This window comes from Dipodomys spectabilis, unplaced genomic scaffold (assembly GCF_019054845.1).
Source record: "Dipodomys spectabilis isolate Male_0828 unplaced genomic scaffold, ASM1905484v1 ptg000046l, whole genome shotgun sequence".
Taxonomy (NCBI): Eukaryota; Metazoa; Chordata; class Mammalia; order Rodentia; family Heteromyidae; genus Dipodomys; species Dipodomys spectabilis.
Window position 1 is genome coordinate 6,752,072 of NW_024870723.1, and position 25,453 is coordinate 6,777,524.

Consider the following 25,453-nt stretch of genomic DNA (forward strand, 5'->3'; position numbering starts at 1 on the left):
TTGTTGTTGTTGTTCACTGTAGGCTGGTGTTCTACCACTTGAACCACACCTCTACTTCAGGCCTTTTTGCTGGTGTATTGGAGAGAAGAGTCTTGAATTTGTCTGCCTGGGCTGGCTTCCAATTGAGCTCTTCAGATCTCAGTCTCCTGAGTGGCTGGGATGACAGGCGTGAGCCACTGGCACCTGGTTCCCTTAATTATTCTTGTTTGGACTGTAGACACCTGGTCCAGCCCTGCCCTGTGACCCATCGTCTCTTAAACAGTGAGCAGTGAGGCCATGCTCAGGACAGCTAGGATTCCCTGGACCAACTGAGGCCTGCGCCCACAGGCACAACCGGGCCCATCCCTGCCTCTGTCCACCCTCCCCCACCCACCTGGATGTATCTGGAGGGGGGGGGGGGCGGGGGGGGGGGTGCGGGCAGCCAATGTCTCCTGCATTCTTTAGCTACTGCACTCTCAATCCTCCTCCTTTACTGGGTTAACTCCTAGACAAGCTCAAAGCCTCAGTGCAGGTGCCCCTTCTTCCGGGAAGCCTGCCCTGACCACCTCCCCAGGTCCACACGAGACCCTTCCCTGTGCCCGGCGCACATTGCAATGCCCTGCTTACCTGTCAGCTGCTTCCCCTGGAGGTAGAGATGCTCCCCCTCCAAAAGAAAAAAGAAAAAGCCACTAACTGAATGGATGGATGAGTCAATCTCTGCACCCCTCCTCCCCCCCCCCCCTGCAGGAAATGTCTGGGAACAGATTTGAGTGGGAGGTTCCAGCAGGGCCTGGGAGAAGTCCCTGTGGGCTTAGACACCTAACACAGCCCCCCACCCCCTCCTACAAGTGGGTCAGCCTCCTCCTCTTCCCACAGCCACCCCCCACCCCCCAGCCAGCCTCCAGATGTGGTCTTGTCTCTCTGTCTTCTTCCCATCTGCACAGGCTGGCCGGCTCCCCCAGCATCGCGGGCAGCCGGGGCCCAGCGTCTTCCTATTTTAGACATCTCGCCGCCTCGGTCCCTTCTAATGTTTCCAGCCCAGGCTGCGGGGGGAGAGGAGAAAGAGGTGACTGCTACTTTAAATGTGCTGGATGCAGGGGGGGGCGGAGAGCGGCCTGCGCCCAGCAAGACCCAGTCATCTAGTTGGAAAAGCCGCCAGATGGAATACAAAAGCAGAAAGGCCGGCGCTCATGGAGACGGCCTCAGTTCATAAATCAGGCGGGGCCACGGCCCAGGGGCCCGCGCACCATGGACTCCCTCCTGGACCCAGGCGGCTCTTACGGTAGGTGGTGGAGTTGGGCATTTCAGCTGCGGCAGACTTTGCTCTGCTTCAGGAATTGAAGTCAACAGCCGGGCAACTGCGTGTCTCAGGACTCTGGGGGTGCATGGGGGCCCAGATCACCAGGCAAAGGGGGGAATGGTGGGCAGGGGAGGCTGGGGGGGGTCCCCTGTGGGCCTCGGGCACTGGGCTAGGGGCTGGGGAAGGGAGAGGGTTTCTTGGTTTGTTTGTGTTTGGCTCTTGGCTAAGAAGAGAGGGAAGGAAGTTTGCAGGTCCCCGGCTGTCCCTCAGACTCACCGGCTAATTCAATGAGTGTGACATCTTCCCGTACTGTGCGCAGACACAGAGCCCGCAGCCGGGCTGTCTTATGACTAAAAGGCAGGACTCGGCTCCAAGTGCTCCTCCACAGAGTGAGTCCTGGGCGAAGTTGTCTGGGACAGAGGCCGAGGCCCCTCTAGGGGGGAGTTTCTGCTAGCTTGGGGTTCCCTAGGGACCAGCATGGGGCTCTTGGCACTGCCCCATGGGGTCGGGCTGTTGGCCACACGGTGCCCATCTCTGGGTAGCACGGGGCAGGGGTGGGGGGAGGGAAGAGCAGGTTGGGAGGGGCTCGTGGGGGGGGGAAGGCGCTGTTCACCTCAAAGATGAGGTGTGAAGAGGCAGCCTTTTAGGGGTTCCATTTCCTCTTAGGACCATGGTCTCCACTAAAAATAGAACCTCAGCTCTCCTCCCCCCAACCCCAGCCTGGTCCAGTGTCAAAACCTCATTCCTGGACCTAACCCTCCCTCTCCCTCCTCCCCCCCTCCCCCGTGGCCAGTGCCTTGGGGACACGGCTGTGCCACGTTTGGAGCTGCGGGCCCCAGGGGAGTGTGGCCAGGCCCAGCCGAGGTCTTGGCACGTTGGCCATCGATCAGGCGGCCTGTGGCTGACCTTGGAGTGCGGGGTGCCAGGCTGGATGTGAGGGCTGGGGGTATTTCATCCTAAGAGAAAAGATGGGGTTTAGTGGCTGGCGGAGTGGGGAGGGGGGGAGGGGGGCAAGGGAGAGAGAGGGGGGAGGGAATCAAGGAGAAAGAACAGCTTCTGGTCTGGAAGAGCTCCTCCCTTCACCCCAACCTACCAGGGTGGGGAGAGGGGGTTCTGGCGCCTCCCTGGAGAGCGGGAGGGGCAGCCATGGCCAAGCTGGAAACTGAGGCTTGTTTTCCCCTCCCTGTAGGGCACTGGGCACACTGGGCCCCCTTGACTCGGCCCGTTGGGGAGCCTGCTGCTGGTGTCCGTAGGTGTGCCTCGGGCAGAGAGGGGTCTGGGACCCGAGGAAGAGGCACAGAGGCAGAGGAAGGCCTGGCAAGGAGGCAGGCCGGGCGGGAGGTCCCAGGCGTAGCTGGTGGAGGCTGGCCTCACAGCCCGGGCCTCCCACACAGCGAGCCTCCGAGATGCAAAGCTAAAGGGACCATGTTGGGCCAGAGCAGCGAGGGAAGCAAGTCCCTCCTTCTGTCTGGACTCTGGTCTACATTCATTTATTCATTCATTCACTCAACATTCATTTCAAGTCTTGGGCTGGGCTGTGGGGTCTAAAAATAAGCCTTCATGACACCCCCAGGTTAGTCTGGGAGACACATGTACTCTGAGCTGAGTAAGCCAAGGCTGTAACCCCACACTTGCAGTCTTAGAAGGCTGCCTGGAGGAGGCGACTCCTCCCCTGAGTAAATCAAGGACTGTCAGCTGATTGTGGTGTTGATGTATTAGAGACAGGGAGGCTTACACGATGGAAGTTTCAGGAACAACAACAGTTCCATGTTCTGGAAGTGAGGTGTTCCAAGGCCCACAGTCCAGCGGGTTGAGACCGAGTGTCCGTGGAGGTTGCTTCCCGGCTTGTAGGTGGCTACCTTCAGCTCAGTCTTCCCATGGCTCTCGGGAGCAAGTGTGCAAGTGGAAAGGGCTAACAAGAGGCACGCTGCTGTGTTCCCATGGGGACACTAATCCTCTGGGCTCAGGGAACCTCTATCCAAATGCAGCCTTGCAGGCCGCTGGTTACAGCTCCTCCATGTAAGTCTGGTTGAGGACCCAGAAACCTTCCCCCTCCCTGACCTTCTCCTCCTCCCACCTCACCCTCTTTTCAAAACCCTTTCTTCACCTGGCACCATTGGTTTTTCCTTTTCTCTCCCTGCTTCTGCCATAATCATAGGCCTCCAAGTCCATCTCACCCCAGGGCCTTTGCACATGCTGTTTTCCTCTGCTTGGGGCGGGGTGGGGCGTGGGGAGGGAGAGGATTGTCCTCTCAGTCTACACTAAACCAACTCCTTTTTTTCCTCATTCCCCAAATCCACTGAAAAATCACCTCCTCAAAAAGCCTCCCCCTAGGCCATGTATTACCCTGTCCCCAAGCCATGAAATTATGAAGTTTAGACCCAACTCTCATGGTCTCTCTTGTCCTCAGAGAGATTTTGTTTGCACGGCTTTGTCACGTGTTTAATCTGGGTCCCCCCCCCCCATCTGCCAACTCCCAGTCTGGCCTGCCTCTGGCTGTCTCCTGGCATGCAGTAAGCACCCAGCAAATACTTGATGGATGAGGGAGGAAGGGAGGGAAGGGATCCCTAATAGAGGTGCAGCAGGTGGGGAGGGGGGAGAATGGCACAGATGAAGGGTTTGGCAGGATCTAGAAGCTTCTCTGGTGCTGACAGGTATGGGGTACTTTCGGTTGGGGGCTGGCAGACTGAGGTTCTTGGTGGGGTCTGAGCGGGCGAGCGTCGGGTGTGGTGGAGCTGGGGTGAGCTCTGGGCTGCGTCCCTTGATTCACACCTGTCCTGAGCTCACTCTTCCCCAGGATGCAGGGGCTGGGCCTGTGGGGTGCATGGGGGGGGCAGCCACCGGTACTGCAATACAGACAGGCCCCCCCCCCCCCGGCCCCGCCCCGCAGAGGACCAGAAGTGGCCTAGAGGTGAGAAGCCCTGCGACTCAGGTCGCAGCCACAGGGGGAGCTCCAAGCCAATGTGGGAAGATGCGCAGGAGAGAGCGGAGAGGCTGCAGAGCTCCTCATGGGCAGGCCTCAGTTTCCCTATACAGACATGATGTGAGGGTCAGACGAGATCTGTTCCTTTACTAGGCATGGTGATGCATGCCTGTAATCCCAGCACTCAAGAGGCTGAGGCAAGCCGGGCGCCGGTGGCTCATGACTGTTATCCTAGCTGCTCAGGAGGCTGAGATCTGAGGATCGTGGTTCAAAGCCAGCCCAGGCAGGAAACTCCATGAGACTCTTATCTCCAGTTAACCACCAGAAAACCAGAAGTGGAGCAGTGGCTCAAGTGGTAGAGCGCTAGCCTTGAGCTGAAGAGCTGAGGGACAGCGCCCAGGCCCAGAGTTCAAGCCCCAAGACTGACCAAAAAAAAAAAAAAAAAAAAGAGGCTGAGGAGGAAGAGCTCAAGCGTGAGGCCATCCTGGGCTAGGGATGTGAAATCCGGTCTCAAATCCAGTGCCTCCCTCACCCCCCCACCCCCCCACCCCCCCACCTGCAAAAAAAATCTGTCCTTCAGAAAAGCACATTCTTCCCATCTGTCTTAAGATTGCAGAGAAGGGGGAAGAAAGAGGGCCTGACAGCAGGCCAGCCCTAATGGAAGACCCCACTCTGCCAAATGCTCTCTCTCCAGTGCTCATGAGGCCTGTGGTTTTAGTTGCCACACTCCCAGCATACAGGTTGACGCTCTCGCCTGACTGATGCTTAAGAGTAAGGATGTTGGGGGGAGGGGGAGGCAGGGCTGTGTCTTTACTACCACTGTATCCTCAGGACCTCACACCACGCCTGGGCCTGAGGAGGGGCTGCACACAGCCATTGAGTGAATGGGTGAGTGAACAAGTGAACGAATGAATGAATGAGTTGAAAGAGTAGTGAATGAATGAATGGGCAAGTGACTGAGTGAATGGACCAGTGAACGAATGAGTGAATGGGTGGTTGAGTGACTCAGTGAATGAGTGAATGATGAGTAAATGTGTGAATAAGTAAAAGAGTGAATAAATAAATGGATTAGTGAGTAGACGTTGGGAGGGAGTGAATGAATGAAGGAGTGAGTGGGTGGGTGCATGAGTAATTGAGTGCTTGAGTTAAAAGAGTAGCAAATGAATGAGTGGGTGAGTGAATGAACGAATGAGTAAATGAGTGAAGGAAAGAATGAATGAAGAGTTAAAGGCAGAGTGGCTGAGTGAGTACTGAGTGGAGGAGTGAATGGGACCACCCACCCTTCAGTTGCCCCTCCCCCCCCTTCCTGGAATAAGAGCTACAAAAAAAAGTGGCTGGCAGCCGGGCACCAGTGGCTCACGCCTGTCATCCTAGCTGCTCAGGAGGCTGAGATCTGAGGATCGTGGTTCAAAGCCAGCCCAGGCAGGAAACTCCATGAGACTCTGATCTCCAATAAACCACCAGAAAACTGGAAGTGGAGCAGTGGCTCAAGTGGTAGAGTGCTTTGCCTGGAACTGAAGAGCTGAGGGACAGCGCCCAGGCTCAGAGTTCTGGCCCTACGACAGACCCTCCTCCAAAAAAGTGACTGTCATTTCGGGGCGCTGGACTCTTTGTCTGGAATGTTCCAGTGCTGGCCATTTCAGCTCCCAAGCCTCAGCCCCTAGCACTGGTCTCCCCTGTGGCCTGCGCCTCACCCCCCCCTCCCACCCCCCATCCCTCCCACCAACCCCTGTGTTGCTGGGTGGCCTGGAGCGGGTCCCTGCTCATTCCCCAGACTCAGCCACCCCTCTGATGAGTGGGCCCACCCAGGCCTGCCCAGCCTGCAGTGCCCTGCTCCCTATACCCCAGGGGAGCCGGGGTCATGCACTGGACTCTGGCTGGGGGTCAGACAGACTGGGGGAGGACCTGGAAGGGGCCAGTGGGGATTGGAAATCCTGCGAATGTGGCGCTCAGGAGCTCAGTGCCTTGGCTCTTCCTGACCCTTACCAGCAAGGACATCTGTCCCCAGGGCCAGGTGGAGACCGGGCCACTGGCAGGCCCATAGATGGGTGCCATTTTATTGCCCGTACACTGACCTGAGCAGCTGCCCTGTGCCAGGCTGCAGGCACCTCTCTGGTGCATTGTGGGTTGTCTACTCGGGTCCTCACAGCCAGGCTGGGCCTTTGCATGAGGAAACCTGAGGAGGACACTGAGGCTCAGGGAGCTGAATGATTGGCCGAGAGCCACAGCCATGATCCGAGCCCAGACCGCCGGGCTGCAACGCGTGAGATTTGGGTTCTGAGGCACTGGCTCTGAGTCATTAGTGTCAGAGCTGACACGGGTGCAGGCTCCCTGAGCTGGCTGATGGAAAATTCTACCTTTTTCAGAGAATGTGAGGAAAGCAGTTCAATGAAGAGCGGACTACTGGCAGGACAGGAACCCCAGGGGCTCAGCGGGGGACAGCCAAAGGCAGAAGCAGCTGTAATGGATGGGCTTGGTCTAATGAAAGAGCTATTTCAGGCTGGAAGCCCTCAGGGGGCTGATGTCTCCAGCTGTGGCCCTTCCCAGAAGAGGAGAAGGCCAACATGCCATCTAGGGGCTTTGACTCCTCTGGGATGGTGACATGCCAGCTACCAACCTCATTCTGTCACCTTCCCACAGACCCAATGAGCTCTGTGAAGCTCAGAGAGGCAGAATGACTAAATTAAGCCACACAGCCAGGGATGGTGTCTAAGGAACATGCCCCCTGGCTGTATCTCAGGCCTCCTTCTGGCCCTACTAACTCAACAGGTCCTGGCCAAAGACCTGGGACTCCCAAGCCTCAGATTCCCCCTCTGTGAAATGATACTAGCCTGGCCTACTTGGGGTGAAGAAGGGATGGGAGAGTCTAAATCCATCTTGCTCTGGGGCCCTCTCTGGCTCAGGCTGGTAGGGGCTTCATAGGAATTGAAGTTAGAGAAGCCTTCTTCCACCTTAAGCCCTTCCCTGGGGGGAGATGAGGCCCAGCTGGGGTCCTTTTTATTGAGCACTTACAATGTGATCAACTCTATGCTGAATGCTTTCTTTTGTTGTTACTGCTTTTAGTGTTTGTTTTGCTTTGTGTGCTGGTAATTAGGGCCTGGGTGCTGTCCCTTAGCTTTTTTTGCTCAAGGCTGGTGCTCTACCACTTGAACCACAGCTCGCTCTCTGGTAAATTGGAGTGTGTGTTCTGGTAAATTGGAGATGAGTCTGATAGACTTTCCTGCCTGGTTGGATTGCCTGGTCAATCCTCAGATCTCAGCCTCCTGAGTCACTAGGATTACAGGTGTGAAACATATGCACCCAAAGTTCTACATGAATGGGATCATTACAGTCCTTGCAAGAAAAAAAAAAAAAAGAGCTCCTTTGCTTAGCTGAGCCCACCAAGGCTCGGGAGGGCCCTAGGCCACTACGCCAGTGAGGAAGACACGTGTAGTTTGAACTCAGGACTCCCAGAAGCTGTTTTCTTCCACACTGTGCTCCCGCCTGGCCCCTGGTACAAGGGGCTTTCTTGTGCCTCAGATCTGCTGGCTGGATGATGCCTGGGCCTCTGGACATCCTAGCAGGTGGAGAAGTGGGGGAACTTAGGGAAGAGGCTAAAATCAGGAAGAATGGCCAGTAAGAAACAATGAAGCCAGAAAGGGAGGGGCTTGAATCAGTGATGCACCTGAGCCTGGGGCCACTGGCTGCAAAGGAAAACCGGGGCTGAAGGCCAGGGGTGAGGGAGGAGGGAAGGGCATTGTGTCTGGGCCTGGCAGGGCTGGGCCAGGACAAAGCTTTGCTGAGAGCAGTTTCTGCCTCATGGCACCTCCACATGGAATTGGCCTTGATCTGAAGCCAGCCAGGGACTTTCTCCTTGGGAACAAGGGGGGGAGTAGGGAAGGGGTAAAAGGGGACAGATAAATGGTGTCTTCTATTGACCTGGCCAGCAGCTGCCTCCTTGTGAGGCCTGGTGAAGATCTTTGCTAAACCCATCTGCAGCTCTCCCCCACCATGGCTTTCCTGGCACCTCATTAAATTCCCACTTTGTAGATGAGCACTGGCCACTGTCTTTCCTGTAATGATGGGGACCTGACACCCAGGTTGCCGGACCAATGGATGCCCCAAGTCTAGCCTTCATCCCACAAGTGGGGACCATTGCCTTAGCTATGCTGTGGGCTGCTGACCCCATCCGAGGCCTTCTGAACTCTGGAAAGCCTCCCCCAAAAGTCAGCTCCTGGAGCCCAGCAAAGCTGGAGTGAGTAGGAAACAGCCCAAGGCATATGGACACCAAGGGGGAAAGGTCCACTGGAATCTTCCTGCAAGATGGAGGCCAAAGGAAGAACCAGATGCACCCAAGGTCCATTCTGCCTCCTAAAACATCCACATCCACCAGTGTATCAAAAACTGAACTCACAGCCAGGCGGCGGTGGCTCTAATCCTAGCTACTCAGGAGGCTGAGATCCGAGGATCACAGTTCAAAGCCAGCCTAGAAAGGAAGATCCATGAGACTCTTATCTCCAATTAACCACTAAGAAACCAGAAGTGGCGCTGTGGTTCAAGGCAGTAGAGCGCTAGCCTTGAGCAAAAGAGCTCAGGGACAGTGCTCAGGCCCTGAGTGCGAGCCCCGTGACCAAAACCAAAACAAAACAAAAAACTGAACTCACTGACAGGGCTCAAGGCAAGCCACAGTCTGACCGCTCAGACACCCTGCCCTGGTCTCTCTGCCACAACCTTCTCCATCTTTCCCACCATCCTGAATTAATCTCCGCTGGCACATGCCATGCTTTGTCTTTTCTGTCACCTTTGCCCTTGAGGATCGCCCTGCCTGGACTGCTCTCCTGCCTCGTCTCAGCTTTGCCTGCTGACCCTGAGGCCAAGGCGCCACTCACCTCCTCCAGGAAGCCCTCTTGCTTTCCACTTGCCCTCCTTGTGTGTGTGTGATTCCTGCTGAACCAGACTGAGAACTGGAGAGGCTGAGCTAGATAGGGTGAAGAAAGGGGCAGGATGACCCCTGGTCTCCAGACCACCAGGCAGAATGACAAAAGAGGTGGGCATCTGGACTGAGAGGGAGACATCGGTGGCAGAGAAGATTCTGGATGGGAGAGATGAAGATGGTTTCCTGGCTTGTGGAGCTATGTGAGGGCTTTCTGTAGTCTGTGATAGTGCTTCTAGATGTGACAGGGAGAGAGGCCTCAGGTCCATGTCTGAGGCGACTGCTTGTTCACCCAGTCATTCAGGTTTGTCTGCCTCCCCCAGGAAGCCCTCCTAGACAAGTCGCCCGAGGCCATTCTCTCTTCTCCTTGCCCATACCTGCTGCTATTCCTCCCCTCTGTGTCCTGGCCTAGACCTTTGAATGCTTCAGTGGGGAAGGAGCCACGTTGTCCAGCAGAAGGGCAAACATACAGAAGAGGCCGGTCCTCTGGCCAGAACAGAGTGGCCTGGGTCAGTAGCAGAGGTGGTGGGGGAGGGTAAGTTCCCCTCCAATCAGAAGCACGCACCCAGGTGACTGCATTCCTCCAGGTAGAGGAGTGTGTGGACAGGGAGCCTGGGGGAGGGTCAGGCTCCATGTGAGGCTGGAATTTCAAAAGAGCCAGAGCTTGGGGACTGTGGTTCCTAGGTGGGGGGTGTTCACTTCCTCACCTTACTTCCTGTCCAGCACCTTTTCCCCACTTGACTAATGGTGGAAGGCTGGGCCCTGAGAACAGAGGATAGAGCCATTGGCCAGGGCAGTGGAAGGCTATTCTAGAAGGAAACTAGAGAGATGGAGAGGGAGGCAGGGCCTGGCCCAGAAGCAGAGGGATTCCTTTCCTTCCCATGAGGCCTTGAACTTTGGGCAGGTGCCAGGGCCCATGTTGAACGTTGGCCACCTTAGCTACTTTAACTCCTCCACAATGACTCCTGCTGGTTGCTAGAGACCCAGGCAGGCACTGGGCTGGGGCTGGGCCTCCGGGAGGAATTCAGATCCCAGAGAGGTGAGCAGGATCTAGTGATAGGCCTTGCCTGCCAGACCCAGACTGTGAACTTTCTCCTGCCCCTTGAAATGCACGCAGCATAGTTCCGACCAAGAGAGGGATTTGCTTGTGCTGAGTTTCCCCCAGAACTCCCAAGAGCTCTAAACTTGTGATTCACCCCAAATAGAGCACCCAGCTCCCCACCTGAGCTAGCTTTCCACCTGTGGGAGGTCCCAGTCCCCGCAGGAAGGAAGAGTCCAAGCAGGCTGGAGCCCAGGTCAGCTGTCACATTGCTAGGAAGAGACAATGTCGGGATTTGAACCTTGGCACTCCTGCTTCTGAAGCTTACGTGCTACCCACCGGGTGCTGGTTGTTCAAAGTCCTCATGGAGGGCCCTGTTCCTTGGCCTGTTACAGGGAGAGGCAGGAGGGACTATGTCAGAGCCATAAGGGGCCAGAGATCTCCAGTGACCTCTGCCATTCCTTGTATAGAAAGTCAACAGTGCCGGTGGCTCCTGTCTGTCTATTTAGGAGACTGAGATCTGATGATGGAGGTTTGAAGCCTGCCTGGGCAGGAAAGTGTGTGACTCTTATCGCCAACTAACCACCAAAAAATGCTGGGAGGCCAGACACTGGTGGCTCACACCTGTAATCCTAGCTGAGATCTGAGGATTGCAGTTCAAAGCCAGCCAGAGAAGGAAAGTCCAGGAGACTCTTATCTCCAATTAACCCTCAGAAAACCAGAAGTGGCGCTGTGGCTCCAGCTAGCCAGAGCACCAGCCTTGAGCAGCAAAGCCCAGGCCCTGAGTTCAAGCCCCAAGACCTATCCCCCCCAAAAAATATGTGTTGGGGAGCAGGCAGGAGCTGCAGAGGGGGATGGGTTCAAGCTGTAGCAGGAGCCTGCTGAGCTCCAGTGTCTCTGCTGTGGATGGCAGTGCCTCCTTCCTCAGCTGACCTGGGATCCCTAAATTTGAGGAGAATCCCAGCACTCAGGCCAAGCTGCTGGAGAACAAGAGTGCTTGTGTTTGAGGAGAAGAACTCCCCCCTCCCTCCTCTCCCCCCTTCTCACCCCATAGCTGGAGAGCTATGTGGGACCCATGGAGGGGGCAGTAGGGGTGTGCAGGGCTGGGGGGGGGGACACAGGCTGGGGAAGGGGCTTGTGAGATGGAAAGGGCTGGAAGGGCGTTGGGAGCTGCCCTCTGCCTATGCATCTGTCCACAAACAGGCCCTTTGCCTGCGGAGGGCCCTGAAACTCATCCAAGGGCAGGATCAGAGGTCAGGGGTCAGTCTTTCAGGCAAAGGCCAGCACAGGGGGGTTGGACAGCAGGCAATCCTCCCTCCCTCCCCACATATACTTTCTTCTCTGGAAGCCCAGAGCATCTTGAACAGGCTCCCAAAAGCCTCTGACATGCTACAGAGCTCCCCTTGATCTCCAATGGCTGCTAATGCCCAGCCATGCCTGGCAGAGAGGTGCAGCCCCTCAAATACCCAGACTCATTAATCCTTTGTCCTCTCCTGGGCCCCCAGTGCCTGCCTCTTCCCCACTTGCAGTCCCCCCTCTTCCCTAATTTGCCAACTCCTACTTATACTGGTGCCTTTGGTCCTACTGCCTCCAGGAAGCCTTCTGTGATTTAGCAACAGTGACAATGCCAGGAATGTGCACCATAACAGGCTGCTGTGTAGGCCCTGACCTGAGGCACACCGGGTCTGTCTGGTCTCTCCAGCCACAGGCTTCCCAACTAGTGACCTGAGTGCTGGTTGAGGAGGGAGAGCGGGAAGATGAAAACGTGCTTTTAAAAAGGGAAGAAAGCAGACATGGAAGTGTGGGCGGGCCCTGTCCTGGCCACTAGGAAACATGCCAGGGCTGAACATGGACACAAGACACAGTGTCTACAGGACCCAGTCCCCTGCAATGACAGCATGCTGACAGAATCCTCTAAGCTGGGGCCCTGATGCCATCAACATCAGTGACACAGGGGACGCCGCCAGTGGTTCACACCTATAATCTTAGCTTACTCAGGAGGCTGAGATCCGAGCATCGTGGCTCAAAGCCAGCCCAGGCAGGAAAGTTCACGAGACTCTTTTCTCTAATTAACCACCAGAAAGCCAGAAGTGGTGCTGTGGCTCAAGTGGTAGAGCGCTCACCTTGAGCTGAAGAGCTGAGGGACAGCATCCAGGCCCAGAGTTCAAGCCTCATGACTGACCAAAAAAAAAAAAAAGAGAGATTGGGGGGAGCTGGGTAGGAGAACCCCTTCCTTTCCCTAAACTGACTCTAATGGGAACAGCTTACTTCTACTTGACAGTTTCTGCCCTTTGAAACAAGGAGCTTGTGGCTCCCTTGGTTGAAGGAGCACTGGTCCTAGCCCCTCCCTTCTTGTACAGACGGGTAGAAAAGGCCTAGAGAGGCCCAAGGGTGCCCACCCATGTCCCGGGAGGATGGGACCCGCCTACCTCCTCGCCCTTCCTGCCCAGCCAGGCCGCTCTCTTTTGAAAGCATAAACATATGAGTGCATGAATAGGAATCTGAAAGTAGGTTTTGTTTGGTAACACGAAATGACAACAAAGGACACTTGGTTTCTGGGGCAAAGGGTGGGGGCTGGGGGAAAGGCTCTAGCCCGAAGCTGGGAACAGAGAACACGGCTGAGCGGTCACCGTGCACTTCGTTAATTACTTTGTTCCCAGCTTCTGCCAAAGCTGGCTAAACACTTTTCCCAGATTCCCCAACTTTGGCCAAGGCAGCACCAAGCTTGAGAATCAGGATCTGGGAGATTATAGTCTTGACTCCTTCTCCCTTTACTTCGTTGACATTGGCTAAATATTGATCTTGGGGACTCTGTTTCTTAGTTAATAAAATTTAGCAAACATCACCCCTATCTTGTGGTGAAAGGGACAAATAGGTCAGAGAGAAAGAGCTGGACTCTTCCTGGTAGGGCAGATTTTTTTTTTCTAACAGCTCAGTGCTGGTGGTTCACGCCTATAATCCTAGCTATTCAAAAGGCTGAGATCTGAGGATCATAGTTTGAAGCCAGCCTGGGCAGGAAAGTCTGTGAGATTCTTCTTTCCAAGTGACCACCACAAGGCTAGAAGTAGAGCTGTGGCTGAAATGGAAGACTGCCAATCTTGAGCAAAAACGCTGAGACAGTGCCCTGAATTCAAGCCCTAGTATCAATATGTGCATGTGTGCATATGCACACACGCATGCATGCATGCGTGCACACACACACACACAGAATGAGCGAGATAATGGATAAATTTAAGAAAAATTAGGGATGCTTGGAAGGAATGTTTGATGGACTGAAGTTGACCTGGTCCTTTCCCTGGGCTTGGAGCCTGCCCTGGTTCCCACTGTGGGCCCACTGTGCTGGGCTTCTCTGTGCATTTGTTATAAACATGCAGAGGTGGGATCCATTTCGCCCCTAGATGATTTGGGGTGATAAAGAAGTAACTTTAGCTGCTTTGAATTGAATCTGCTCTCCAGAATGTGTAACAAACCTGGAAATTAGAATTGCCCCGAAGCTGATTATTCGGAGAAGGTACCTCCTGGCATTAAAACTAAATTAGATCAAGGTACCTGTGTTATTAGCAAAATAATTCCCTATGATTACAGAAGGCAGCCGTGAATCCTGATGGCAGATTGAACTTCAGGTGACTTACCTGAGACAAATAACTGTGCAGAAATCACAGGCTCATTTAATCGTTTCGCTATAGCATTGTATTTAGGTAATTATGCTAATGGCTCTAAGAAATCACCTTTTGTAGTGTGGGAGGGGGAGGGCTTGAAACAGAGAGAGATCAAGAGGCTGGGAGCCATGCTGGACTCCAAAGGAGACCTTCTGGAGGGTGCTGGTATGGCCCGTTGTCAATTAGGAAGAAATCCTTAAGCAATCAGAACTACTGTGATAGACATCATTCTTCAGATCATCCTAGTAGGGGAAATTGAATTTGTCAAAGTTCCTTGAGTTCTGCGAAGTAAGTTAAACTGTAGAAGCGCTGTATCTTTGGGTCTATCAATTGAGCAAGCATCTGTGAGTGTGTCCTGTGTGTGCTGGGCAGGGCTATGGCCACCGGCAGGGTGAGCACCAACATTTAAGAGTGTGTCTGAACCAGGTGTGGGGTGTGGTTGTGCATGCCTGTAATCCCAGCACTTAGTAGGCTGAGGAAGAGGAAGAATATATGCTTTCTGGATATTGTCTAGATCCAATGAGGCAGAGGCAGAATTGTGTCCGTTTTGGTGACAGGGAAATGGATTCTCAGAGAAGTGAAAGGATTTGCCCTGGGACTTGGTGAGACTGTGATGGACGTGGCCACTTCTGCCCAGCCAGTGGGAAAGGGGTCAGAGCCAATAGCTTCTACAGATGGGGAGGGCCAGGTTGACAGGGAGGCTGAAGATCAGAAAACCGAAGGCCTCAGGAAGACCTGAGGGTTGGACAATGGTGGGAAGGAGCGAGTCGGCCGGACGGGAGGAAGGAAACAGCTTTTTAGCATAAGTATATCCCAAATATTGCATTAGACGTACTACAATACAAGTTATTCATTGTTATATAAATACATGTATATTTCTCCTCCTCCTTCTACTTCCTCTCCTTTCTCATCTTTCCCTTCCTCCGGCTTCTTTCTCTTGGTTTTTTGTTTGTTTGTTTATTCATTAAAAAAAAGAATAACAGCCAGGTGCCAGTGGCTCTTGTCTGTAATCCTAGCTACTCAGGAGGCTGAGATCTGAGGATCGTGGTTCAAAGCCAGCCTGGGCAGGAAAATCCATGAGACTCTTATCTACAATTAACCACCTAAAAGCCAGAAGTGGTGCTGTGGCTCACGTGCGTGGTTCAGGGACAGTGACCAGCCCAGAGTCCAAGCCCCACGACAGACAAAAACAAACAAACAAAACAACAACAACAAAATAACAACAAGGTCTCACTGTGTAGCCCTGCCCAGCCCCAAAATTGAGATCCTCCTTCCTGGGCCTCCTGGTGGCTGTGACTGCAGGTGTGAACTACCACACCCTGCATTTTTTTTGTTGGTTGTGGGGCCTGGGTGCCATCCCTTAGCTCTTTAGCTCAAGGATAGCACTCTACCACTTGAGCTACAGCACCACTTCTGGCTTTTTCTGTTTATGTGGTGCTGAGGAATGGAACCCAGGGCCTCATGCATGCAAGGCAAGCACTCTACCACTGAGCCAACTTCCCAGCCCTGCATATTTTCTTTTTCTCTTTTTTTGCCAGTCATGGGGCCTGAACTCTGGGCCTGGGCACTGTCCCTCAGCTCTTCAGCTCTAGGCTAGCACTCTAGCACTTGAGCCACAGCGCCACTTCTGGCTTTTTCTGTTTATGTGGTGCTGAGGAATCGAACCCAGGGCTTCATGCATGCAAGGCAAGCACTCTACCACTGAGCCACCTCCCCAGCCCCTGCATATTTTCTTATACAACCATTTTACTACTTACCCTTATTTTTTGTTGTTTCTGAAGACAATCTTCCTTCTGGCTGCAGAAGGGAAGATACATTAAGACCTCTACTCCCTCTACTTCCTGATCCCATCTGAACCTCAAATGGGCTCCAGTATCTGCTTTGTCTTAGCCTGTGCCAGCCTCTCTGCCTCTCCTGGGACCTGGCTTGTCCCCTTGAGGATGACTTAGCCTCGGTCACTGTTGGTTTCAATGTCACCGACTCCTTGGGGACATGTATGCAGGCCAGGGTACCTAGCAAGTGCGTGGGGTCCTTCTGGTGCCCTGTGGGGCTGCAGGAGGAGGCTCTACATGCGAAGTTCCTGGGGAGATTTACTGGGCTCAGCGTCTGATGGCTGACCTGTCCTGCCGTCTCATCACCAGGCACCAAAGGTGGCCTAGGGAAGACCCTTCAGAGTTATCCAGAATATTCTTTTCCTGGGTTGACCAGCCACTGGATGTAGGACATTCCAGAAAAGGGACTGTCACCTCTGATGAGGTGACTGCCACAGAGCAATCCCAAATCACTGACACTGAAGGGTGCCACCCAGCAGCCTTCCACCGGAAGAGGAAGTTCTTTATTCTAGAAGTTGTCTGTCATAGCATCTTCCAGCCCCAGACACCACCTTCCCAGGCTTCCCAGCTCTCTGTGTGTTGTGGCCACCTTCTGAAACGCGATCCTGTTCATCTCTAATGGGCTTCTAATCTGGTACCTGTAACTCTACGCCCCTCCTCCAGATTCAGAGGTCTGAATAAAATCTGACGACTACTTAGGAGGCTAAGATCCAAGGATCACAGTTCAAAGCCAGCCGACGCAGGAAAGTCTGCGAGACTCTTATCTCCAATAAACCACCAAAAACAAAAACAAAAACCCACACAAAAAATGCTGAGCATGGCTCCAAGTAGTAGAGTGCTAGCCTTGAACACAAAAGCTCAGAGATAGTACCCAGGACCTGATTTCAAGCCCCAGGACTGACACACACACACACACACACACACACACACACACACACACACACACACACACACACACACACACACACACACACACACACACACACACACACACACTTGACAAGTTACTCTGTTTCCCTGCCTAGAATCTCTCAGACTAACTTCTCCAAAGTCTTAGCTCCTGGGCCTGGAACTTAGGGCCCTGGTAACCTGGCCCTGCTTTTTGTAACTGCTATGCCCCCCCCCCCCCCCCCCCGCCCAGTTTTCTCATGGCTGCCCTTTAACTTAAGCCTAGTGACCATTGTTTGTAATTCCCAGAGCACACTGGACCATTCTGTTTGTTTGGTGTTTGTGTGTGTGTGTGTGTGTATGTGTGTGTGTGTGTGTGTGTGTGTGCCAGTTCTGGGGCTTGAACTCAGGGCCTTAGATGTCTCTTAGCTTTTCTGTTCAAGGGTTCAAGGCTAAGGCTTTACCACTCGAGCCATAGCTCCACTTCCGGCTTTTTTTTTTTCTGGTTAATTGGAGATAAGAGTCTCACAGACTTTCCTGCCAGGACTGGCTTTGAACCTTGATCCTCAGATTTCGGCCTGCTGAATAACTATAATTACAGGCGTGAGCCACTCGCACCTGGCTATTACATGGTTGGGTTTTTTTTTTTTGCAATTTCCTCTTTGCCTAGCTGTCTTTTCTCCCCCCCCCCCCCCCCCCACTCCTCCTTTAAGACCACACCAAGTCATCTCCTTGGAAACCTTTCTTGGAGCCCCTTCTCCCTCCCAGGCTGGCTACACCTCTGTCCTAGCCATCATCAGCTTATGTTTGGCAGCTAGTAGGATCATTTCCCATGCAGGCCATTTGGTCAGCACCCAGGATTGCTCCAGGTACCCTGGTGGTACGGTGGCCTGTGTCTTTCCCTTGTGCCTGCTCTAGTTACCTGTGACCCCAGCCCAGGCCATTGACTTAGGCGGTTAGAGAATCCATAAACAGCAGGGGTAGGTGTGGGAGAAATTGCAGAGGCAGAACAAAGCTCCGGGCCTGGTTAGACTCCAACAGGGCTGCACCCCTCTGTGCAGGCCCGCCCTGGGAACGGAAACCATTCTCCTGTTGAGTAGCACCTCATCCTTCCCACACACCTAGTGGCCCATTCCAGCCTCATGCTGTCAGGTACTTCCTTACTCTCAAGCTTCTCAGAGCAGAAGCAGGGTTTGCACCTCACTTCCATCATGAAGGAAAGGCTCACCAGCCTGGTGAGAGATGAGGTTACTGGTTAGTTTATGTACTATGTTAAATATTTTTTTTTAGAGATAAGCTATGAATTTTATTTATTTTTTATTATTTGGGTTCGGTTGTCGGGCCTGAACTCTGGGCCTGGGCGCTGTCCCTCAGCTCTTCAGCTCAAGGCTGGTGCTCTACCACTTGAGCCACAGCGCCACTTCCAGCTTTTTTCTTTTTGCTTATGTGGTGCTGAGGAATAGAACTCAGGGCCTCATGCATGCAAGACAAGTGCTCTACCACTGAGCCACCTTCCCAGCCCAGTTTATGTACTATGATAACACACCAGAAGCACAACTAGGGTAGTGCAAAGCCCAGAATCAAACAGACCTGGGTTTGAGGACAGGCTCTGCCATTGACATGCTGTGTAAACTCCTGCACGTTGCTTGCACTCTCGGAGCCTCTGTTTCTTCCAGTGGAAAGAGCTAGGACGAAAACCTACTTAGAGGTAGCTGGGAGAAATGAAGAGAGAGTACATCCAAGTCATTTGGCAAAGCACACAAACTGGCTTGTCCATATCCTCAGACATAAAGAAACTTCCGCGACTTACAGCCTCAGGGGAGTAAGATAAGGTTAGCTAAGGGGAAGAAGTGACCAGAGGACTTGTAGAGAGCCTGAGGGATGGGAAGGGGAGATGCTAGGAGCAGAAGTTTCCATGAGGGAAGGGTTATCCAGAGCCACGGATGAGAGGGAAGAATATCCCTGCTACTGACAGGAAGCCATTGGTGTTCCTGAAAGTCATGAAGAAAGATGGCAGACTGGGTGGGTTTCTAGCCCGGCATGACCATCTGCAGGGGTGGCTCAGATGTCATCAGGATCATACTCTACTTCAAAGGGGATTGTCTCATTAGCTCAGAATGTGCTATCAGGACCTTGGAGGCACGAGAAAACCACACAGCCCCGTCCACCTTGTGGGTTTATTTGAACATGCCACAGGTGTCACATCAGCTAGTCTGGGCCACCCATCGGCAGGCCCGGGGCCGGGGCACTGTCTCAGTGGGAGCTGCCCACAAGTGAACACATACATAGGTGTGTGTGTGCTATTATTATTATCATATGCATGTACCAGCTGCACAGACACAGCGCAGCCAGTGCATTTGGCAAATCCCTGGGGAAAATGCCACCGGCTCTGTCACCCCTACAGATGGCAGCTGGCAAGGAAAAAGACAGACCCAGATTGGGGTCCCTGGGATATGTGTGAGAACAGATTGGGCTGTGGGGAGACAGAGTGGGAGCAGGGAGAGGGGAGAGGGGGAAGGACCCTAGGAGACTGACTTGGAGCATGCCTCTTACCCTCCCAGCTTCCAGCCAGCCTCTGGGCCACTTGCCTTGGTTCAGAACTGGTAAACACCCTTGTATTTCCCTATTAGCCTTCCGCATACACAATAACCCAACTGGGTTCCTTTGACCCTTTCCTGCAGCGATCTTCCTCTTGGCTAATGTTTACATAACTGCCCCCTGGCTGAGAACAGGGCCTGCATTCTGTATCTGTGATCAGGTTGACTCCCCATCCTAACTTCCTTGCCCTAAATCCTAGTCCCTTTCTGGTTGTTTCAAACTCTGGTACCTAGGCTCAGTTACATGTCATGGTGCCTTAGGTTACACAGTTGGCCAGTGGCTCAACCTAGGTGTGGCACAACTCTCTCCCACCTCCAAGCTGAGAACATTCCATGAACACTGGTAGAGGGCTGGCTCTCCTTCGGCTAGTTTGGCATGAGCCCTTTCGGTTCCTGGGTACAGAAGCACTCAACTCTTCCATTTGTTTAACAAACCCGCTGAAGTCCAGGCCCTGTGCAGGGGCTCACACAAGGTTTGTGACCTGGAATAACTCAGTGCACTCCAAGACACAGCCCCACAATCAAGGGTGGAGGTATTCTGCCCGGAGAGAGGGTGGAAAGTGCCAGAGGGCTCTCCTGGGCTGGAATGTCTGCTAGGCAGCCCTAGGAGACCGAGGGGAGAGTTTGTGCAAGAGAGAGCTGGGGGCTTGGAGGCCTGGCTGTGTGGGAGCAGGCATCAGCCAGGTGCAACTAGGGTGTGCAAAACCCCAGTGGAGTCTGGGGAGGGAGCTATTCATGTTCTTCAGAATTACTTGCACTCCACCCCCAGCCAGGCTTTGCGTGGAGCAGTTAGACATGATGAATGTTATTAAAATAAGGCAAGTGAAGTTTGGAGCAGGGTTGGACTTTAGGTGGGCCCACATCAGATTTGCTCTGTGCCTTGTAATAAAGCTTTGGAAACTTGGAGGCTGGTGGTATAACTTAGTGGCACAGTGCTCTGTGTGTGTGTATGTGTTTGTGTGTGTGTAAAAGGGTGAAAGCCCTTTCCTTCTCTTGTGTGTGTGCTCTCATTTCTGGCTTTTAAAAAACTTTTGGTGGCTAACTGGAGAGAAAGTGTCTCATGAACTTTCCTGCCTGGGATGGCTTCAAACCCTGATCCTCAGATCTCAGCCTCTCATGTAGCTAGGATTACAGGCCTGAGCCACTGGTGCTGGGCGGGCTACTACTGTTTCTTTTGAATACTGATTTGTAAAAGGTCTTTGTGTCTTTGACTATTGCTTTGCCCAGATCTTCTTTTGCTAACAGGAGTTTTGCATTTCAGTTAAACTCCTGTCTTTTTCTTGATGGATTGCACTGAGGCTTCTTCCAGAAATCCTCCCTCTTATAATTTATTTTTGGTGTTTTAAGTTGTCAATACGTCTGAAATTGATCTTCTGCACATGGTGTGAGGTGCGAATTCCATCTCATCTTTTTTTTTTTTCCTAGCACGGATATCCAATTGCTCCAAAGCCATTTATAGATGAGTCCCCCCTTTCCCCCACTGACCTACAAGTGCAACCTCTGTCAAATATTGTTTCCATACATGTGTGGGTCTATCTTTAACACATCTATTTTAGTCTACTAACCTTGGTCCAACACCTCACGTTCCCACTGTACCTTCTTAGGCTCCTCTCTTAATTCAAAAGAGCCAGGGACTTCCTGGGAGTCAGTCACATCTTAATTCTCCTTTGCATGTTCATTCATTCCTGGAATGTGGGTGTAGTGCTTTGGTTTACAAAGGGGTCTCTTCACTATTCCTTCTTGGGGGTGGGGGTGGGGGTGGGTGGTCTGATGCTTCATTTTGTAGAAAGGGTGAAAAGGTTTGCCAAGGGCCAGAGAGCGCTGGCTTTAGGGTTCTTCCAGACTGCAAAAGGTACTCGCTGTAGTGTCCAAATCCTGAAGGTGTTTATTGCTCCCCTGATCTTTTCTCAAAACCGCTGCTCCGCCACTTTCGTGTCCGGGCTGGAGGGCTCAGGTCCCAGGTCGGGAAGTGCTGGAGACCCGTAAGAAGTGGCGGTGCTCCGTGTTCTAGGGCACTGTCAGAGGCTCGAGGTCAGCGAGAGGAATCGGAGCCGGTTTCAAGGGGGCGTCCCCGGGCCCGCACTTGGGCCCAGGCGCTGGCCCCCCGAGGACGCCGGCTTCCCCCCGGAATCAGAGGCGGTCTCCCGGGCGCCCGCCCTCCCGCCTCGCCCGGCAGGAATGCGAAGGATCAGCTTTCAGCCGAGCCGCGGCCGCCTTTCCGGGGAGCTCTCCTGCCAGGCCAGGCCCTGCCCAAGTGGCCGAATTAACTGGTTCTGTCTGTCCGACTGGGAGAGCAGCTCTTCGCTAAAAATAGCGCCCTGCCCTGGGCGACCCGAGCCCGCCGGAGCCCCGGAGCCCCGGAGCCGGGGCAGGCAGACACCCGTGGGAGTCCGAGCCCGGGACGGCCCGAGGATCCCAGGAGGGCCCGGCACACCACGCCCGCCCCGGGCCCGGCTGGGGATCGACACCCCCTCAAACTCCCTCCCCACTCCCCCCTACAAGGCCGGGGTCCCCCTTCCCCCCGAGAACAAGCACTGGCCCCGCAGGTGCCGCGGAGGGTGGAAGGCCCGCGAGCCGAGGCCCGGCCCGGGCCGGCCGGGATGGGAGCCGGCGGCGGCGCGGCCTCCCGCGCCCTGGCCTGGGCCTCGCTGCCCCTGCTGGGGCCTCCGGCCGGCGCGCTCTGCCGAGGTAAGCGGGGCGCACGGCGGGCGTGCCCGCGCCCCTTCCCCGCGCCCCGGAGGAGTGGGGGGGGGCGGAGAGGGTGGGCTCGTGTTCCCTCCCGATCCTCCTTCCTCTCCTCTCCCCTCCACTCCGGGACTCGGGAGGGGGCCCGAGGGAGCCCGGGCTGCAGGGACCGAGGCGCCTGGCGAACGTAGCAAATGAAGAAGTTTGGGAAGATCGCTATCCTCTCCCACCAGGTACCCCCCGCTTCCCCCCCTGCGCCCCAAAGCGGTCTCCACTCCCCGCGCCCTTTGTGGCCTCAGTGTGCCTGTCTGGAGAATGGGACCATAAAGTGGGAAAGCTTTAGCATTTGCAGAGAAGTGGGGAGGGGGGACCTACTGGGGCGCACCGCTGCGCGGGGGGCGAGTCCGCGGGGGCTTCCCGTGGGTGGGGTGCAGGGGTACCTTCCTCTTCCCGAGTTTCTGGAGTCTGGTGGGCGACCGAGGCTGGACGCACGGGGAAGTTGAGGAGGGGCGCCGCGGGGCGGTGGGGTGACCGCGGGGTGAGGAGCGCGGCCGTCTCCGCGCGATCCCGGGGTGAGGCGTGTGTGTGTGTGTGTGTGTGTGTGTGTGACTTTATCTTTGACCTTCTGGGACGGGCGGAGGTGGGGGGGGCCGTGTGCGGCCCGGCCTGGATCGCCGTGGGAGGGTGGGGGGGGTGGAGATGGGGGCCGATTGACCCAACAGGTGCGCCCCGCCCCTGCCCTCCTCTCCCCCTCCGCCCCCACCGGGCCGGGGCCGGGCTGGGGCCGCGGGGCGGCGGGCGGAGCCGCGGGGCGGCAGGGGCCTGCGATTGGCGGGGCTGGGCTGGCCGAGCGGGCCGGGGGAGCCGGGAGCCCGGGGGAGGCCGGGGGACGGCCGCGGAAGGCGCGGAGCCCCGCCGGAGCGTGCGCGCTCCTGCCCGGCCTCCCCGCTCCGCTCACACCACGGCCGGCGCCACGGAAACTTTCCCGCCGCCGCCGCCCTGGGGGCCCGGGACCCCGAGACACGGCGACTCGCAGACCTGGCGACCCTGGCCTGGGGACGCCGGGGCGCCTTTGGGATGGCAGAGCCCCGCGGCCAGGCCGGCGCGTAAAGGTAAAAATAAATGAAAAAACCGGATTCAAAAAGAAAACAGTGATCTCTGGCCAGGTTGAGGCGTGCCCTGGCAGTTTGCGGGGATCCCGGGGCTCGAACGGATCTGGGGTTCTGATGCGAAGTACTGGGGAGCGGGGTGGGGGACAGGACTGGGTCGGGGCTCCCCCCCTCCCGTCCTGCGCCGTGCGTTGACCCTTTAAACTTTGCTGTGCCTTTGGCCTCTGTCCCTGGCCACACCGGACAGAGCTGGGGCGGTAGCTGGCAGGAGTTGGTGTGTGTGTGTGTGTGTGTGTGTGTGTGTGTGTGTGTGTGTGTGTGTGTGTGTGTGTGTGTGTGTGTGTGTGTGTGTGGTGGGGTTTGTCTCCAGTGAGCTCCTACAACCCCCAAGTTGTTGCCTAGGGCCCGGCGCCCTCCGTTATTCGGAAGGCAGGTGACTGACGTCTGTTTTTTTTTCCCCCCTCATTCTTGGCCTACTGGAGGCCCCACCCGCCAGGAGAACCCCCTGAACTATAGAGAAGAGGCTCTGAGCACCCGCCCCCCCCCCCCCCCAGCTTCCAGTTCCCAGTCTGATGGGCATGATTGGGAGATTTTTCTGGTTTCTACTCTTCTGAGTTCTCTGGGCAGTGCCTGACACTCCTCTGCCGCCCTCCCTCCCTCCCCCCCTACCTCAAGCTCCTGGATTTTATTTATGGGTGGGTTTATTTATGGTGGGGGGGGATACCTGCTAGGAGAAGATTGAGATCGTTCCAAACTTCTTAGTTTGCTCGCCACTAGAAAGGGTTGTAAGTAACCTTTAACAAGATTCACTCCTTTCTTTTTCTTTCTTTCTTCTTTTTAACCTAAGACCATCCATTTGAGGATTAAAAAGCAAACACCTAGTTCTGGGGCCCAGAGAATCTGAGTTCATCCCCCAACACACACCTCTGTTCACTAGCTGTGTGCCCTAGGGCAACTTTTCTAACTTCTCTGGGCTCTGTAGAAAGAAAGAAAGAAAGAAAGAAAGAAAGAAAGAAAGAAAGAAAGAAAGAAAGAAAGAAAGAAAGAAAGAAAGAAAGAAAGAAAAAAAAAACAGCAGGGGGATTGAATAAGGCTTACAAGCCACAGTTCGTTGCCCACACCTGTGGGGGACATGTGCCTTTAGTGGGTTTGCAGGCCTCTGATTTAACATGGTTTCACCCATTCCCTTCTCAAAGGAACGAATTAACCGGCATGATGAGGAGAGGAGAGGGAATCGTCTAGCCCTCGCTCCGGCTGCATCTCCTAGTCATTCTGGCTAGAATCTTCTTGTGACAGTGAACTGCATAGAGCTGCTACTTTCATGATTGGGCATCTCCAGTTGGTTTTTTAAAAAGCATTCTTCCTGTTGAAAGCAGAAATCTGTATCCCTGTTACATCTACCCAAGGATCCTAGCACAACCCTCCAGGCATCTCTTTCTGGCTCAGGTATTCACTGTGGTCCCCAGGGGCCTGGCATTCTGTTCCTTCCCTCAGGCATCCAACACACACACACGTGCACACACACAGAAACTGAGTTTGGCAATGATCAGAGCACCACTTACTGAGTTTATGCTGTGTCCTGTGCTGGGGTTTCCTGAAGACAACCCCATGAGGTCAACCCTTTTCTTATCTTCATGTGGCATCTAAAGAAACAGGTTTGCAAACTGGAGGTGTGGCTCAAGTGGCAGAATGCTGAGTTTACTCTCCAGTATCACAAAGAGGAAAGAGAGAGGAAGGGAAAGGAAAAAAAAGGAATAAAGAAAACTAGGAGGAGATGGATCATGATTCCAGGTCAGCTTGGGCGTAAAAGTTGGTGAGATTTCATTTTAACTCGTGTGCGGCATGGTGGCATTCACCTGTTACTCTGGTTAGGAGGGAAGCGCCGTGGCTGGGTACAGTGGCAGGAGATGGCTTCTCCAGTGACACAGGGAAGCAAAAGTGAGAGGATCACAGCACAGTCTTGCCTTGGGCATAAATGAGACTCTGGAAGTAATCAATGAAAGTAATCAATGCACTGGAGGCGTGGCTCATGTGGTAGAGTGCCTGCTCAGTAAGCTTGAGGCCCTGAATTCAATCTCTTGTATAGAAAGGAAGGAAGAAAATAGAACAACAGGTTTAGATATACCCAATTTCCTATAGCTAGAGGCTGGGGTGTACCCCAAGCCCAGGATCTGTATGTAAAGCCCTAACCATCACTTTTGGTTTGCCTTTTGGTGGTACTGGGTTTTGAACTCGGGGTTTACTCAGGCCCTCTTACCTCCAGCACTGTTTTTCATTCATAGTATTTTGAGATCCAGTCTCACTTCTTGCCTGGGCAAGTCTGAGCATGATCTACTTATGTTAAGCTTTTCATTGTAGCTGGGACAACAGGGCTGTACCACAGACCCCAGCTCTGGGTTGAGAAAGGGCACTTGTGAACTTTTTTTTTCTGGCCTGGCCTGACCTCCAATCTTGATCCTCCCCATTCTCAGCCTCCCAAGTAGCTTAGATTAGAGGTGTGAGCCGTGGACACCCAGCTTCTAATTGTTAC

The 25,453-nt window shown here is 54.4% G+C and overlaps 1 protein-coding gene across 3 annotated transcripts in view; it reads left to right on the plus strand.

Annotated features, from left to right (window-relative positions):
• Nucleotides 1-1,108: 1,108 nt before the first annotated feature.
• The window catches only part of LOC122107048 (DAB2 interacting protein), a 178,261-nt gene continuing 153,916 nt past the window's right edge, over nucleotides 1,109-25,453 (plus strand). Inside the window, exon 1 of one of the 3 annotated variants that reach the window (XM_042678625.1) lies at nucleotides 1,109-1,261. In XM_042678625.1, the coding sequence (XP_042534559.1) occupies nucleotides 1,228-1,261 (34 nt within the window). In that variant the 5' untranslated portion in view covers nucleotides 1,109-1,227. Of the gene's footprint in view, nucleotides 1,262-22,779; nucleotides 22,927-25,453 lie in introns of those variants that run through there. The other 2 variants (XM_042678623.1, XM_042678631.1) reach the window with 2 other exon arrangements.